This window comes from Copadichromis virginalis, linkage group LG4, assembly GCF_057382275.1.
Source record: "Copadichromis virginalis isolate Kocher_CV1m ecotype Utaka linkage group LG4, C_Virginalis_male_GT1.1, whole genome shotgun sequence".
Taxonomy (NCBI): domain Eukaryota; kingdom Metazoa; phylum Chordata; class Actinopteri; order Cichliformes; family Cichlidae; genus Copadichromis; species Copadichromis virginalis.
In genome coordinates this window covers 31,258,737-31,277,198 of record NC_140621.1, presented here as the reverse complement: position 1 = coordinate 31,277,198, position 18,462 = coordinate 31,258,737, and the positions used below count along the sequence as shown (strand labels likewise).

Below are 18,462 nucleotides of genomic sequence, written 5' to 3'. Positions count from 1 at the left end.
TTATAAATAAAAACAGCCGAGGACGACTCTTAATTTCAAAATTGAATGCTGGTTATTTAAATCCAGCCTAGATTTTTAATCTTTCCAAACATGTAAGCCACACACCAAAAAAGAAAAACATTACCCAAGTGATTTAATATATTATGGTTTATTACTCATCACAAATGTCATTATCATCATTAATTATAAATACAACAGTTGCAGATCTGAAGGAATGAATTCAATTAGCTATGATTTTATTTCACTTTCACCAGAGAAGAGAGTGACATGTAAACTTAAAGACACTAAAGACGTAACGGCATAGGAAAGAAAAAAAAAAAAAAAACCCACACAGCTGAGACATTTTCCTTTTTTGAAATGTTTGCATCAGTTGAGTTATTCCCAATGAAATGTACTTAAGAATTACAGCTTCAGGGTCAATGGAGAAATGCACAAAGGACTTGATACAAATAGGCTTTGTCACTATTGCAGAGCAGAGCAAAGAGCAGCTAGTGTCAGATTCATTTGATCATCACGTCACCTCCAGCTCCCTGAACAAAGACAAACGACACCATCATCCAGATGTGAGCTGCGAGGACATATTGCTCATAAATACCATAATCCGCGGGCCTGAAAGTGTTAAAGGAAAGGAAAAAAAAAACAAAAAAAAAAAAAACATGTGGTGAAGCACAAAATCCTTTCCCCCACCCCCTGACGGCACCACTCAGATCAGCACGAGGTAAAATCAGTGCTGCTGTCACCACATAGACACACGCCAACAGTCATGATGAAGCAAAGTTTGCATAGATGTGTTCAGATTATCCACACTAAACACTACACTTAATCTGTGCCTATAATGCGCTGCCGTCGAAACAGAAGAGGGAAAGAGTGTGTGTGTGTGATATTCATATTCATATATAAATGACAGCCCTGTGAAGACCTGAAACAAGTGGGAAAACGATGAATATGGAGGACATGTTGGCTACAAGTACACGAAAGTCCCTCTAATCATCAACTACCAAACAGTACAGCTAAAGAGCATCAATGTTTGTTTTTCTTGCCATCAAATGGTTTACACTAACTACCTGGCACTATTCATCATATACTGACAGGGTTCAGCGCCACTTAATGTATGCATAAATATGTTACAGTACAGAACATTGAGTGTAAATACATTAGGGAGTTAGTCCATAAGTCATTATGAATGTTACAACACAACTTGGTGAGACAGAAGTACTTAAGATGTTCAATTAAAAACCACTTTTTAGTATATGACACAGTACAAAGACCTTCAGTTCCTAAATATTCTGCCAAAGTCAATCGTTCTAAAGGTTGTTCTCTCAATCTAAGGCTCATTTTCCCCCCACACTCAAGTCTGTTAATACTGCACTTCAGTAAACTGGAGACTCGTGAACCTAAGCTGACCAAACCAACAGTGAAAGTAAACCAAAAGACATGCATTGAGTTTGCTGAAGCTGAAGACTTAATGTGCAAAAAGAAAACAAAAAAGAAAACAAGAAATGAAATAAAAATAAAAGACTTTGAACAGTTCCTCTGCAACTACGCTGTGTAGTCAGCCTCTATTCCAGTCAACCAGGTGTCTCTCACTTAGATAGAAAAATACTCAGATCCAAAATAATAATAATAATTCATAATATACTATATTTGATTAAATTAACCACTTTTTACATAAATACATCAGAGCCCAAAAGGTCAAAGATCAGAGGTTAATGCTACATTGGCACACCTGGCACCTCCAGTCAAGTGGCTTCCTATAGGTCCACAAGGCTGAAACCAGCCTGCTGAGACGCTTGTTCTCCATGTCACCGCACTAAAGGAGTGGTCACCTTCAGTGGTGCTTTGTGACAAAATGACAAGTGCAAAAAAACCCAAAACAAACAAAAAAACAAGAAAAATTCTTCATTCTCTTACGATAATTGAAATCACATTCTAATGAGTTAAGGACCCCATACCTGTGCACACTATTTTGTTCAATGAAACTGAAATAATACTAAACTCACAGAAGGATATTTGGTCTGCAGGAGTTGTGCACAGATACTGCTTGCATGTTAGCACACAAGCAATTTACTGATAATGTTGTACCTCCTTTTTTTAACCTTTGAAAAAAACAACAAAAAAAAACCCCTAAAACCTGAAATAAAAACATTACCTGCTTATCCAAAACACACACACAAAAAAAAAAGAGTGACCCATTAAAACACTGCCGTCACTAACAGACTACAAGGTATGGTTTTTGCTCTACTTCCCCCTCTTTTGTTTTTGTTGTTTTTTTTAATCTAATCTAGTAAAAGTTTGAAAACACAGAAGGGGTTCAATGGTAGTTTGACTTAAAACAAAAAAGGGAGGCCACACAAAGCACATTGACACATTTCACTACACTACTAAGGCACAGACAACATTAAACGTGACAATAAATACATCCTCAACAATACTACTAGCATTTCTGTCTTCAGTGCCTGCGTTTGAGACTTTAAATGATTTATTTCCGTTTTCTCCCCTCCCCCAAATAACCCTTTTCATCAGATGAGACGTGACGGGGCATTTGGAGTGTTAACACGATCCTATGTATCGTAGGTAGACCTTTTATTTACATTTTCTATGGCACCGTAACAACTTCTGCAAGCGTTTGAGATGATTTTCCCCTCACACCACTGCCATCCGTTTAATTAAAATAATTAAAAAAAGAAGAGGAAAAAAAAAGAATTTAAAAAACTAAAACAGAAAGTGACTGCAATCCTTTATATATATAATAATTAAAAAAAAGTTTCACAGTCCATGCTCCAGTTGGGGAAAAAAAGAAAGAAAAAAAGGAAATTTTGTCCCATCTCACAAGAGGCAAAAAGTGCTGTTGAAACCATGATCCAGTTTTCTCCAACATAGTCCTTACACTACTTTAAATCCTTGAAATGATGCATTATATAGGAAGCCATCCCATTTTTATATTAGTCACTGTTTTTGGGGATCTTTTGTTCCCCTGACCTCTTTTTTGTGTTGTTTTGTTTGTTCAGCCTCCCTTTTTTTGTTATCCTGGAATGAGGAGGTGGAAAATTAGGCCGACTCTTTCGCTGCTGCAGCTCCATTTTTGTCCTCTGCATCCCCTCCTCCTCCTCCTTTGTCTTTTTTCTTGCCCCCTTTCTTCTTCTCTTTTTCTAGCTTCTCTTTCTCTTTTTTGAGCCTCTCTTTTTCAGCCTTTTCTTTTTCCTTTTTTTCCTTCTGTTTTTTCTTCTCGTCTTCTTTCTCCTTCTTCTTGTCCTCTTTGCTTTTCTTCTTCTTCTTTCCTTCTTCCTCCACATTTGCGGCATCGGCTGATGGAGGTGCAGTTTCTTTTTTTGAATCTGGTAATGGGGGCAGAGGGGTGTTGTTTGCAGTAGGAGACGGGATAGTGGGAGTAATTTGCTCCGAGACGATCTTAGGAGAGGGGGCCAGAGTAGTGGGGGGTTGTGGTGTGCTTTGCATTGGGGCCGAAGAAGCAGGCTCGCCCTGTGCTGATGTGCTCTCTGAGGCTGGAGCAGGACCATGAGATGAACTAGCCACCTTTGATACTAAGGGGCTCTGCGGTGCTGCCTTATGACCTGCCCCTGGGGGCATAGGTGGTTTCTGGCTGGGCCCTCGGTTCGAGCTCGATGTTACTGCGGGTGGTGACGGAGGTGGAAAGCCCTCAAATCCTGACGGCCCTGAGAAGGAGCCCTTCTTGGCGTGGGAGTGGAAAGGAGCCTTAGATTTGCGGAAGCCAGGGAGTGACAGCAAACTGGAAGAGGCCCTGAGGGGTCCTGGTGGTGGGATCGAGCTTCCTAGGAAAGAGAAGCTTCCACCAGAGCTGATGGAAGCAGCTCTGCGTTTGTACTCAAAGATAGCTCTTGTACCGTGAAGGCGGCGTCCCGGCTGGTGCATAAGTTCCCCTCTGGACTCCCTCCACTTCCTCACCTGAATGTTGCACTCTCTCTCTATGAGTGCCTCAGTCACTGGGAGAGCGACGATCTGGACAACAAAACATCAGACAAAGTAGAGACAGACAGAGGAAGTGAGGATAACAAGATGAGCCACAACAGGATAAAATGACTAATAACTCGTGTCTCTGAGTAAAAACAGAAACAAGCTTTATGTACACGGCCTCCATAAGCACTGACCTCCTGTACCAATATGTCCTCTCTGATAGTGTCGGGTGAGATGTTTCTTAGACGCTCCATGGTCTCATACATGCCCTGAAGTTCCCGAAGTTTATCCACAGAACCAAGCATCTGTTTCAGCAGCACCAGGCCGACACGGAAGACTATCTTCACTCCTACACACAGACACTTAAGTTAGGTTTCTTTCAATCTAGAAAAACTAGATCTAGAAAAAAAAAGCAGTTCTCAAAGTTCTGTTAAAGGGGATAATTATGCATTTTCTTATTTTCACAAGTCATAAACACCGATACAGTTGAGGACACAGACATTTTCTATTCTTGGTTGCGTACGATGTAAATGAGGGCTGATATTCCTAATATGGTCATCTCAGGCACACCGCTCTGGCTGCGACCACAGAAGAGGGCGGGGCATCTGTGGTTGCAGCCACACCGCCACGTTTCGAGCATTTTTGAATAGAGCAGCTTTAAAGGGAGGAGAAAGGGGAGCTACAATAGCTTGAAGAGGATGAACACTATGACTGCAAAAGCCCCAGCGCCAGATAAACGTGGGTTACTTTGAATGGTGGATCATGAAAAACTACTACAGCAGAATCCAATAGCGAAAATACAGAGATGGAAAAAACACCCTTTTTCTCTTTTTCCACAGGATTAAAATAAAAATTATTTAACAAAAAAACAAAACAGTAAAATGCTGCATTCTTACAGCTCCTGCATTTAATCAAATCAGGTTGCTGGTCGTAAAGTACCTGCTATTTACATTTTAAATTTAATTTGATGCATTTGGGTTTTATTTTTTTGCCGTTTTATTTTATTCTATTGTTCTTAACTTATTTAATATTTTAAAGCGCTTTATAAATAAAATCGGATTGGATATTTAAGGTCAGACTGTTTCATGCACATTTGCAAGTAATTTCTAAACAGAGGTACATGGATCAAATTCACTAAACAGACAAAAGCGCTGCCAACTGGCTATGAAACCTGTAGATATTAACGGTACCTTCACAGAAGAACATGTCCCATACACGCAGGACACAGGACCATGGTAAAGTGCGTGAGAAGATACACATGAACCACTCCGTCATGTAGAGAATGGGATCAATCTTGAACTTCTTAAGATGACGATACGCCATTGGACACGTGCGACGCAGCACAGAGAAAAAGATTTCGCCATCAAGTTGAATCGCTTCCTAAAGGAAAAAAATAAATAAAACAAAATTATTAAAACTGAGATAACTGTGTAACAGACTAGCAATACATGTTTATTCACTCACCAGCCCTGCACTGTAGTAGCCAGGAAGATATTTCTCACATATTTGGACGAGGCACCAAAACGCTTGCTGTGAAAGAGAAAGAAAAGTTAAAGGCTTGCACAGCAAACAATAAATTGTAGATTGAAAAACAAATATATTCTGACTTATTATAGTGTGGGAGAGGACTATGTGGACACTACACTACAAGTAGATTGCAAAATACTAAGAAACAATATAAAAAGTAGAACTTCTCATCAGTGTTGTAACCACAATTGAGTATAATCCGAGTGCGTTTAAAGCAGATATGTGCATTATTATGCCCTCTGCTGCTACATGTGTTTGCTAAGCAAGTGTGTTTAATATTAAAGCATTAACCACTAAAACAAAGAGCAAAACTCGACTGAACAACATCAATCATTTCCTGAATACATCTTTTTATGTCAAACAAACAAACAAACAAACAAAAATCAGCTTGCCCAGCTTTAAATAGATGTTGGTTTCATAAGAAAGCATTATCTGAAAAAGAATCTACAAGTCTAATTGTGACAAAGAGATAAAGGTGCAGTTTGCTATGAGGTACTGACGTGAGAAAACAAGCCTTACATAACACAGTTCGCGCTCACCTGTTTATTTAAAGAAATGAGCAAACTTAGATTTCACACTGCGACAGTAACATTTAAGCAGGCGTGGTCACAATACTGTAAAAACATCAGCCCACGCTGTTTCCATCGCAGACAGAAGTGAGGTCACAGAAAGAAATGATGTCACCTTGTAATATGGGTTAGGGGCGGTGCAATAAGCATTTTAGGCTTCTTCGGTCTCCTATTTTTAATTAAGAAGACTTTCCAGTGAAATAGCAACCAAATAAAGTCACGTTTCAGATGCGTTTTGTTTTCTCGCTCTGCCTACTCTCTTTTGTCACGCGCCCTCTCTTTATTAACGTGTCAGCAGAGGAGGGATAAATAGAAAGACCAAGGCTAAAACAAAACATCCCTGATTTCTAAGAAAGTCTGACCACACACATAGCTAAAGGTTGTAAGATTAACTCATCATCCAATGCGTCAATTCATCCAGTTTCCTTTTTTTCTCTTATGTGAAAACAAACGCTGCACACCGGATTTAAAACACTGCTTCAAATGATACATGTTTAGATATGGAGGACAAAAGTAAACTGGACGGTATTTAACGTACCTGCATTTATTTTAGTTCTTTTGTAGTAAAAACAGACTTTCACCACAAGTCATTGTTCATATATTTATGAGACTTTCTCAAGAAATCACGCTTCTGAAGTCATCATTGTGAAACTAACACTCAAAACCTAATGAGAAACAGTACCCTAACCATTCCACCCCTCACCTCTGCAGGCATGTGCATGAGCAGTACTGCAGCCACCGGCGCTTGGGCCTGGCAATAACCCTCATCGGGCCGGTAGATGGTGTAGGCCTTGAGGATTCGGTACAGATCCTGTTGCCTGCAAGAACAAGCATGACAATTATTCAGTGGCTTACGAGGGGAACTTGGGTGTTACCTCCAGTTCATGAGCTATTCAAAAAAAAAAATTACATAAATAATAATAAATAATTTCTTTCAATAAACTTGAAAGAAAATGAAAGAATATTAATTATTCTATACAAGGATTACTTCAAACATCTTTTTAAAGTACACATTTGTTTTGTTCATTGGCTTTGTTTTGTCACGTTACCCTTTTTTTTCATTTCATCTTTGAATGTCTGATATCACTATTACTGCTATCTTTGATTCTGCCTTTAATCGAATCCAATTTGTTTTATTGTGGAAGCCAATTTTCCCTAAAAAACAATAACAAAAGTTTTTGATAAAGCCTCAAAAAAAAAAAAAAAAAAAAAAAAAATTATGTTTTATTGCTGATTGCAGACCCACAGCCAGCAGCTTTTATTAGTCCTTTTTCAATGAGCTATTGTGATTCTGTGTTTTATTCAGGATATTATTATATGGCACAGCCTTAATGTTTACCGACAGATATAGTAACATCCTACTGTGACCCTGCCCTGATACGCAGCTACAAAGATCAAATCATTTCCAAGTAGTGCAGAGTGCATGGTGTTCCTTTTTTAATCAATCCTGCATGCCATGGTTCCTCTGGTATAAAATAGACTGTGTTTGTGTTTATCGTTTTACCCATGGCCACCGCGAGCAGCAAACATCTCATGAAAGGGGAACTGCCTGTGGAGATCCTTCTCTATAATGTCCAACCATTTAGCCTCTCCCTGCTCTCTCTCCAGCTCCTGTAGCGAAAGAGAAAACAAACAAACAAACAAAAAAGTTATCAATAAATTCTCTGGAAATTATTTTTTAGCCATAAAAGTGGATTATACAGGACGTTTAATTATTAACTAAAAATAAAAAAGCTGGCAAAGAAATTCTTTCATAGATAAGAGGAACAATAAGTTAGTAAATGGCTGGACACCGCCTAGTCAAGGCCAGACCCTCTCAGAGGGGCAGGGCATCAACAGGCAGGATTACTGGTCCTGATAAGAGGCTTATTGCTCACTAGGCCTGCGCCTGCGCCCCTTTAGCACTCCTGGAGCTGCAAGTGGCCTTCTCAGCCCCACTACAAGCCACTTAGTCAATACTAAAGATATCTCCCAAAATGTTTTCAAACCAGCTGCAATTGTCTTAAATTGAAAGAGAATTAAGTTGAATAACAGAGATCAAATAATTTGTATTTATTCCACTTTCTACATTGAATAAATGAAAACTAGTTCATTAGTGCTAAAAATGACATGACAACTGTGATACCTCAAATTTCCCAGGGTTGTCTCTTAGAAGCTCCTCACTGTTGGACAGCAGCTGCCAGGCTCTTGCTCTGAGAGAGGATGGAATCCCCTTCCTACAGCGCAGCTTCACCTGTAAGGCAGACATTTAGGCCATCGGCTCTGACATAATGTTTACCCATCATTAATTCATACTATATGTTCTTTTTGGGGGGGGGGGGGGGGGGGGTTCTGTGTGTGTGTGATTCTAGTTTTTACTGGCAGCAATGACGTTATAAATAATGATTTTCAACTTGAATGTTTCATTAATAAAGATCAGATGTGCGACTTGATTGTTCTGTTATTTAATTTTTTAGCAGTTCTGTTCTCACTTTTACCATCACATACTGAAAGGCTGCTGTGTGTGTACCTTCTGGAAGCGATGTTTGACCCACTTATCCCAGTGGCAGAACATGTCAATCCATTTCATCTCCCGCTGTCGTGCAACTTCAATTCGAACTTCCTTTTCACTGCAATAGTGAGTAATATAAAATGACTTTATGCTGACAGAATGAGGAAGTTCTTTGTTCTTTTGATACCACTAAAAACTACACTTTGAGCACTTGAATCTAACGACACGAATGGCTTGCCTCAATTTGCAGAACATTTTGCTAACTCACAGAAAATCACGAACAATGGCAGGAATTGACTGGCACTGACACCCAGGGCAAATCAATAAGACTTTAATTATTCAACAGAGGAAGAGCAATTAGCTTGCCAGAAAAGTAAAAGCAAATCTGACAAAAAAAGGGGAGGAAGAGAGCAGATGGGTGCGATGGGAAATACAACACAGACAGAGTCAGTACATAATGAGTCACAAAAGCGCTCTCAGCACTATCTGAGTCAGACCAAGGGGAGATAAAGGACAGACAGATATGTTTAGAGTAGCATAGAAGAAGAGGAAGGCAGGAAAGGGAGGCTGGGATGGATCTCTGTGAGTCAGATGGTGTAAAGTGGCCATAGGAAAACAGTCAAGCAAGAGTTACACTTTTCTGAGTAAACCAATTCTGTGGTCATGATTTAATAGTGTCTCATATTACAAATAGTGATCCACCTGCAGTGAAGCTAAGCATGAAAAAGCAGATTTTTGCTATGCTTTGTTTAAAATATTAATATTACACAGCGGCACAGCACATGCTTTTGTACAGTAGCTGGGAGTGTGTGTGACTGGTTAATGTGTACTTACCCCCCTTCACTGTACTGATTCCCACCTAGGAAGCCATACTTGTCAGTGCGTCTGACAGTTAGGCCATTAATCTCTGAATCTGACCCCACGGAGCTGCCATCTTCTCCCAGTCCAGACAGAGACTCCAAAGTTCCAGACATCAGACTGGCTGACTCAAGGTAACTGAGGGTGTCTGGTGCCGGCCGGGGTTTGGGTAGAGCGAAGGACAACGGTGGCTCTTGGATCAAGGGGAGTGGTGGGCTGTGGGGTTCAGCTCTGGTAGGAGTAGCAGGCAGTTCTCCCATCCTGGCTTCATTGGGAGTACCAGGCTTTGGGTACAAAGGTGGAGGCTCGTTTGGAGCATTTTGTGCTTCTTGGAGCGGCTGAGGTTTTTCTCCTTCAGCTGCTGCTGCTGATGATGATGATAAGACTGGAGGAGCAGGTGCAGGATTGGGACCTGCAGTCGTCTGGGGTTGTCCCACTTTAAGTTGAGCTTCTTCTACAACAGGATTTGGGTTACAGGTGACTTGCTGGTTAGGGTATAGGTTAGGACCAGGATTTAGATCAGGAGAGGGGGACGCCTGTGCCACTTCGCTTGGAGCTGGTGGCTTTCCTGCTGATTCTTCATTCCCTGGAGCAGGCTCCTGTACCGATGATAGAAGGGAAGCCTCAGCTGTGAGGTCGGGAGGATTTGAGGATCGGCGGGGAATCAAGGGGGACCCCCCTGCCAGTACTGCAGAAGTTTTTCCACTCAAAGCTTTGTCATTAAAAAGGGAAGACTTGGGTATGGACACCTCCCTGGGAGACTCTGTAGCAGTGCTGTTAGGTGGAGGAAGCCCTGGTGATGACGGAGGGATAGATGGAGCTGCATGAGGATCACCCAAAGCAGGTGGGGATGGGGATAAGGTGGAAAGCTCAGCCATGGTTCCACTCTCTCCTTTAGAAAAAGAAAAGAAAGACAAGCAGTTGAATTTTAATTGTAATAATATTAAACTCACAGCTACACAAATAATGCTTCTACAGAGGGATAAAGACACAAATCTTAACAGCAACGGGTCAATAATAAAATAAAACATGGGTGTGAAAGTGTATGAAAACAGACTTCTAACAATTCCTTTGCAACTCTTCTTAAAACAGAAGCAGTTTAAGAATGAGTCAAAATTTTTAATTAATATTATTTTTAAACTAATATAATACATTCACTATAAAAAGATTCACAGCCCATCCCAGATTTCCCTCATAACATCAAGTGTGCTATCAACATAAACCTAACACCAATAGATACACGAAGCTACATTTCCTCTTTTGCCACGAAAGCCTATATTGTACAGTGAAGTGATAGTGGTGTGTCTACATAATTCAGGAACTTCTTATTTGTAGTCACACAAAGGCTCACGGCAAAAAACACACAAAAATGAAAACTCTTAACAAATACATCAGAAATGTACTTAATCGATGATTAAGCCAGTGTCCCAGAAAATGCAATTTCCTCATTACATGCACGAGTGCACTGGTACTCAACAAAGCGGACGGACAACCATGGTGATCCAGCTTTTTTGCTGATGGAGCAGGTTCATGTTTGTGGTGGCTTCTCCAGACAGCTATGTGTTACGAGCTAGCAGCTAATAACACCACCACAATAGTCACAGTCACTTTGTTGTTATGTCCTCTCAAGAGGCCTTGCTACAAGCGACTCGACTTCCCGATTCAGCGCGCTAAGGCAACATTTTACGAGCAGCTAATAGTTAACACCCACCCTGCCAGGCCCCAGCTGAGCAACGTCCACAGGCCTTGTCCACCCCGCTGCCCCCCTATCAACTATAACTTCAACTCCACTCTTCAACTCACCCACACCGGCGTGTCACTGTGATCGGTCCGCCTGGATAGCCAGCCAGGGGGTTCCTGTCGTCTCGTCCCCCCGCCACAGCTCCGGTTCCGTAACCTTATCCAATTAATGAGAACACGAAAAGGCGACACAGGGGCAGGAACCGCTGAACGGGGAGATGAGCTGGGAGAACAAACGTCCCGCAATCCGTGAGCTAGCTAGCTAAGTTAACAGCTAGCTAAGTTAGCTTATTTAACTATTAGCATTAGCCCCGATAGTGTTCTGTTTCTGTTAGCCGTGCTAGCTAGCGGGATGCCTCGGTACCGCGGTTACACATGCGCACTTGTTCGACGCATTCTCACCAAAGTCAAGCGAGTCTGTAAGTGATAATTTTCATTTTGTAATAGGCCGACTTTCTGTGATCAGATGTCCAGGCACAGCCGCAGGGGCTCGGCAGACACGAACAGCCTGTATTTCCTACTGACAGCTACGCGCGCGTTCGCGTCAAAAGACGACAAGCACGCACACGTACAGGAACCTCCCTGCTTACACACTGTCATTGCTTCCATAAAAACTAATTTAGAAATTCGGGATAATATCAATAGATATGTCTAATTTTTTATTGTTGTGAACAATGACGTTTGTTTCTTATATATCTATGTTAAACACCCCCACTGCACTGTTTACTACTTTGGATTGTTATGTTAATGGGAAGTGTTTCACTAATGGCTGAATGGTTCTTTTTGTCAGTGTCACCATCTTCAAACCATACATCACTACCGCCTTGTAAATCTTTTCTTTCACTCTTGTTGCTATCCTTTTGTGAAAAATCACCCCTGGTGCTTGTCTCCACCTGCTTCAACTCACCTGGCCTGCAATTTCCTTCCATGTTTACTATTACACCTGTCTCGGTCTCATTCACACACATTTTCTGCTATGCTTCTATTGAGTTTATGTTTCATATATCTTTTATTAGAAGCAAGTATCACAATTGTTACAGGTTAGTAGGATATATGCCCCCTTTCTGCTTCTATTGAGTTTAATTCAGCATATCTTCACCTTTCCAGGTTTTCTTCCACCTTTTACCTACTTTCATTGTCATCATAGTTCATAGAGACTCCTGCCTGACCTCATCTGTCATTCTGTCCAACACCAATGCAAACAAGAAAGAGCTCAGAGCTAATATCCGATGTAGTCCCACCCACACAGAGCAAGGCGTTCTGACCTTCTCTACTCTTCATCAGCAGTCTCAAAACAAACATCTCATCTGCAGTGCTCTTTCTTGGCATGAAATCATACTGCTGTTCGCTGATCATCACCTCTGTCCTCAACCTAGCTTCAACAACTCTTTCCTATATCTTCATTGTATGGCTCATCACTTTTGTCCCTCTGTAATTACTCCAGGTCTGCACATCATCCTTGTTTTCTTTTTTTTAATAATTAAAGTTTTTTATTATTATTATTTTGAACAATTAAGAAAACCATAACATAACAACCCAAAACAACAAAAAAACACACTCAGCGAAGAAAAATAAATAAATATATTAAATAAATAAATAAATAAATAAATAAATAGATAAACTGTTGCACACACAGTTAAGTCTTAATTCATACTGTATCTCACATTGTCTTCATGTTGTAGGCCCATATAAACCAAAAAACTGTCCCATTGTTCTGTTAGAGTCTCTGTCTTACTGCTCAGTCTTCCCAGCATTTTCTCACATGCGGCATTTTCAGTCATTTTCTCCTTCCACTTTTTTAGGGTTGGAGTCCGAGGGTCTTTCCAAAGTGTTAAAATGAGATGAACACACGTCACAATCCCAGTGTTTAACACTCTAAATCCTGCTTTGTCTAACTTTGGCACCTCACCTCTGTCCCCCAATAGGCACAGTCTTGGTGATCTATGTAATTTTAAGTTTCACCCAACCCTCCATATATTTTAAAACATTTTCCCATATTGGGGAGACCAGTGGACATTCCCATAAAGCATGTACTAACGTACCTTTTCCTTCTTGGCACTTCCAGCACAGGTCGTCTTTACTGATTCCCATTTTACAAAGTCTCGTTGGTGTATAATAGTACCTATTGAGAATTTTATATTGAATACATTTGCCTCTAGCTTCCCTAATGTAGAACCCATTTTCAGAAACAATTGAATCCCATGTTCCCTCATCGAAGGAACAATCCAGATCTTTTTCCCAAGCCCTTTTAAGACTTTTACATATGTTGTTTTTAACCCAATGACATAAATGATACCATTTTGATGCCTTTGCAGTTAAGGGTGGAAGTACAAAGAAATTCTCTATGACATTTTTCTCCTGAGACAATTTTATTTTATCTTTCAGACAGTCTCTCATTTGTAAATATCGCCAAAAATGGCCGAGTCATTCCAAATTAAACTTTACTGTCAAATCATTGAAGGACATAAACATGTTATCTTCATATAAATCACTTATTAATCTTATGCGTTTTTTGTGCCACTGTGGCCAATAAATTGTTTGTTTACCTATTTTTATTTTTGAGTTGTGCCACAGGGGTGCATATTTTTGAAAGTATGGGGAGAGATTGCAGCTCTTGTGAACCTCTTGCCACATCATTTTTGAAAAAAATAACATCATCTTTGTTTTCTAAAATAAGTACCAATCAGTTAATTCATCAGACATCCTCTCACTCTCCAGGACTGTGTTAAGCAATCTGATTAAAAGCCCACCTCCCTCTCTCCCAGACATCTCCATACCTCCAAATGCATAGATAAACACAGATGTCTTCCGCTGTTCATTTGCTTCATAGCTGTTTTTAGTCATTAGTGTCAGTTTAAATGAAAAACTTGCTGCTATGTTTAGCAACCTAAATGATAAAAAAGTGCAAATAATTTGGACATCAGAAAACAACAGATTTCATCAGTACAATGTATAGTAACTCCCTTTTCCCTGTAATTATAAAACCAAGTAGAATAACAATTGATACAGCTACATTGATAGATAATATATTCACAAATAAAATTGACCATGAAATAGTAGGTGGACTTCTTATAACTGATATAAGCGATCATCTTCCTGTTTTTGCAATTTTCCAAAATTATTTTGGGATTAAAACTAAACAAAAGAATCAAACATTTGATATGATACGACATAGAACAACAAGAGCCATTGCTGCCCTCCAGGTGGACTTAAAGGAACACAATTGGAATGAGGTTTTTGCAAATGAAGATTCAAATAGTGCATATGATGCATTCCTATCAACTTTAATCTCACTATATGAAAAACATTGTCCTTTATTGGAAATCACTAGAAAGCATCACAGATCGTGGCTCAAGAGTTGGGAGTTCGCCTTGTAATCGGAAGGTTGCCGGTTCGAGCCCCAGCTTGGACAGTCTTGGTCGTTGTGTCCTTGGGCAAGACACTTCACCCGTTGCCTACTGGTGGTGGTCAGAGGGCCCGGTGGCGCCAGTGTCCGGCAGTCTCGCCTCTGTCAGTGCACCCCAGGGTGGCTGTGGCTACAATGCAGCTTGCCATCACCAGTGTGTGTGAATGTGTGTGTGAATGGGTGGATGACTGGATATGTAAAGCGCTTTGGGGTCCTTAGGGACTAGTAAAAGCGCTATATAAATACAGGCCATTTACCATTTTACCATTTTACAAATAAGCCATGGATCACAATCTATATAAGAGATTCATAAAACAGAGGACAAAAGATGCTGAAATAAAGTACAAGTTATACAAAAATAGATTAGTAAATATTATAAGAACAAGTAAGAAAGAATATTACCACAAATTATTGGAGAAAAGTAGAAGTAACACACAAGAAACATGGAGGATATTAAATAATATAATCAAAAAGGGCTCAAAAGATAAGAATTATCCAGACTATTTCAAAAAAAGATAAAGACATTGTGCTTGATAAAACTAAAGATATTGCAAATGAATTTAATGATTTCTTTGTAAATGTTGGCTTTAATTTAGCAAAAGAAATTCCAGAGTCAAGAAATAATAACGACTTAATTATTTAAGTCGTTATTATTTCTTGACTCTGGAATTTCTTTTGTGTCCTCCATGTGTCCTCCATGTTTATTGGTGCTGTAACTCATAGAGAAATAATTAACATTGTGAAGGCATTTAAAAATAAAAAGTCCACTGACTGTTTTGGTATTGACACGATATTAGTTAAAAGTATTATAGAATATATAGTGCAACCTTTCACATACATTTGTAAACTTTCCTTTCGAACTGGTGTGTTTCCCTCACAAATGAAAATAGCAAAAGTTATTCCAATCCATAAAAACGGAGAGAGATGTCAGTTTACCAATTACAGGCCAATATCACTGCTCCCACAGTTCTCAAAAATTTTAGAAAAGTTATTTGTTAATAGACTTGGAGAAGCATAATCTCCTAAGTGATAACCAATATGGCTTTAGAGTGAAAAGGTCCACTTCGATGGCAGTGATGGAACTTGTAGAAGGGATATCTAATGCTATAGATAATAAGGAATATACTGTTGGTGTTTTTATAGACTTAAAAAAGGCGTTTGATACAATTGATCATTCTATATTAATGAATAAACTAGAGAGAGATGGCATAAGAGGGATAGCATACAAGTGGATGAAAAGTTACCTGGATCATAGATCAATATGTCGAAATCAATAATGTAAAATCTAAGCAGTTGAAGGTAACTTGTGGTGTTCCTCAGGGCTCTGTGCTGGGCCCTAAATTATTCATATTATATATAAATGACATATGTAGTGTTTCCAAACCGTTAAAATATTGTTTGCTGATGACACCACTCTGTATTGCTCAGGTAAAAACCTAGAACAGCTTCTGACTAGAGCGGAAAAGGAGTTAAATATATTAAAGACACTAGACACATGAAAAATGTATCTAAACTCAGGGTTAATGGAATTGAAATTGAAAGAGTGTACGAAAATAAATTTCTTGGAGTGATAATTGATGATAAGCTGAGTTGGAAGTCTCATATAAACCATGTGAAAACAAAAATGTCAAAAATGAAAAGAGCAAAAATAATAATACTGAAACTCTTGACTGTTTTTCTTTGATGTAGTTACTTATCTAGGGTGGAAAGGTTTTTTTTTGTTTGTTTATTTGTTTGTTTTTGCTTTGCTTTGTTTTTTTCTTTGCTTCGAGCCCTGTGTACAGGAGCTGTATGCAAAAAGATCTTGTGTTAAAAGGGTTGGCGTAATAAGCAAATGCTTCAGCCAATACCTTTTGATTAGCCTTGTCTCGTGCTTTCTTGCTTTGTAGTAGATCTTTGTTCTATTTGAATGCTAATCAATAAAATCAAAAAATCAATCAATCAAAATCAATCAGTTACTGTATTTATTTATACTTTGTAAGGAACTAAAGGGAAGTTTCAAAGAAATAGGTCATATCAAAAGGAGAAGGCCACAAGATTTCCCACATCAAAATAATGATGGGAAGTTAGGTCAATGAAATCAATCTATTATCGGTTTTTTTTTTTAAAAAAACTTTGTTGGTGTGTTCAGTTGCGCCACTAGATGGCGCAGTTGCATTTTATTGCGACGAGTTGATTAAGTCTGAGTTTCTAGATGCAGATATCACCATGGCAACGGGAAAATAAAGAGGAGCGTCTCCTTTTTAATCCAGTGGGCCCAGGAATGTGCGTGTCAGTGATGACCGTCTGTCTCAGAGCACTCAAGTAAGGATTACTGTCTTAGAAAGCAGGAGGGGAGGTGGGGAAAGTCATTTTGATTAGCTTGGACCACTCTGTCAACATCGTAGCATAAAAATTTGCATGTGAAAGAAATAAAAACATATGGGGACACAGTTTATTTATGAACCTGTGATCGTCACACCCATAGTAATAGAGAAATCCACAACCCTGATTGTAACAGTTGGTGAAATGTTAGCATTTGACCACTAGGCGGAGCTCTTGTAATGATAATGTAACTAACTCATTTTATTTTGTATGTTTTATTTTTGTGTTGAGCATGTTAACATTTTCCTTTTTTGCCTACCGGATTGGTGTACAGTTAATTTGATACATGGAAAATAGCCGGTTAATTTTGTAAATATAAGGTAAGGGCAGAGGTCACTTCCTGTTTTGGAAAAAAGTCAGAGAAGCTGCGCATGGTGACGGTCTAGCCGTGTAAAAGTCAAGCTAAGAAAGAAGAAATAAGCCCTAAGTTCCAGTTACACCGGTTTGTCTACTTGCAGGCCAAAGTGGTATGTTTGTTTATATTTTGTGAATTTTATATTGTAATATGTTTTAATGCTGAAATATAATTTTCTTGTACATTTGTATTCACCAGTTCTACGGTGTACCTGTACGTTAAGAGAAGCACAGTAAACATCAGTAAAGAAGAACTCTCGTGTCTCTCGTGTATGTGTACAAGCCGGCATAGTAGAACACTCCACTGCTCCGGAGAAGGCAACGAGATGGTTGGACCGACGCTACTAGCAAGAGAAGTTACTAGCAAGAGAAGTATCACATGCTCCAGCAAATGCATTGAATACGTAAAGAAGCAAGCTAACAAGTGAAAGATAGTCAAGCAAGCACAAAAGTCCGTGTCTTGGAAGTAACAAAGCACTTGTAAATTGTTATCAAGCCTCAGTTCCATTTGAAATTCAAAGTGACCTTTCATATTAAGGAGCAGCTAAAATCAAGATTTATCAAGTAAATGTTAAAGTCAAGTGAAAATACTATTAAGACAACATGGCAGATGAAAATGAAGATGCAATACAGCCCACTGAAGAAGAAAGTGCTGAGGATAATTTTCAAAATGATGAAAGTAAAGAGCAGACAAATGGAGAAGAAACTCCACAGTGCTCAGTATTTACTGAAGGCACACAGTCAGAAAGCTTACGCAGAAGCCAGCGCACACGCACTCTCACTGAAAAGGGACAATCCTTACAAGAAGCCAAGTTAAATGACTTGACAAACAATTTTGAGCGAGTTTACAAGAAGTGGAAATACCACATAAACTTATTTAAAAGAATGGTGAAGAGTAAAGACATTGAGTTAATACCTGAAGCTGTAAGTGTTATAGACACTAGTATGACTGACATCTGTAACATTCATGATGAGATCAGAAAAATACAAAGTCCTGATATTGAAATGCGCAGAAGATGTGATGTGTGCATGGCTATCAGTGAAACTGCCAGAGCAAAGGCTCGTTGCCTTTTAGAAGAAGATGGTGATCCAAATAGTATACCCTGGCCTGATTCAGAGTCCGTGTATGACAGCAGTTCATCCAGTGCTTCTTCAAGGATCACATATAAGTCAAGGTCTATCTCTGGAATGTCAAAGCAATCATATCTGGTCACACTACA

The 18,462-nt window shown here is 39.3% G+C and overlaps 1 protein-coding gene across 1 annotated transcript; it reads right to left on the bottom strand.

Moving 5' to 3' along the window:
* Window positions 1-132: 132 nt before the first annotated feature.
* Window positions 133-11,656, bottom strand: tbc1d10b (TBC1 domain family, member 10b). The gene is made up of 10 exons (XM_085454894.1): window positions 11,182-11,656; window positions 9,355-10,270; window positions 8,539-8,638; window positions 8,155-8,262; window positions 7,534-7,640; window positions 6,733-6,847; window positions 5,398-5,463; window positions 5,124-5,313; window positions 4,128-4,282; window positions 133-3,978 (listed from the first exon to the last, which is right to left on the bottom strand). Exons 2-10 carry the CDS (start codon window positions 10,254-10,256, stop codon window positions 3,049-3,051), a joined length of 2,673 nt encoding a protein of 890 aa, XP_085311020.1. The 5' UTR covers window positions 10,257-10,270; window positions 11,182-11,656; the 3' UTR covers window positions 133-3,048.
* Between the last annotated feature and the right edge of the window lie 6,806 nt (window positions 11,657-18,462).

Excerpts from the sequence above, each read along its gene's own strand:
- tbc1d10b (XM_085454894.1), bottom strand. The coding sequence starts at position 10,256 with ATGGCTGAGCTTTCCACCTTATCCCCATCCCCACCTGCTTTGGGTGAT. Across the intron at positions 5,464-6,732 it reads TCATGCACATGCCTGCAGAG|CAAGCGTTTTGGTGCCTCGT; the intron begins GTGAGGGGTGGA and ends TCTCTTTCACAG. Across the intron at positions 4,283-5,123 it reads GGACATGTTCTTCTGTGAAG|GAGTGAAGATAGTCTTCCGT; the intron begins GTACCGTTAATA and ends GTCTGTGTGTAG.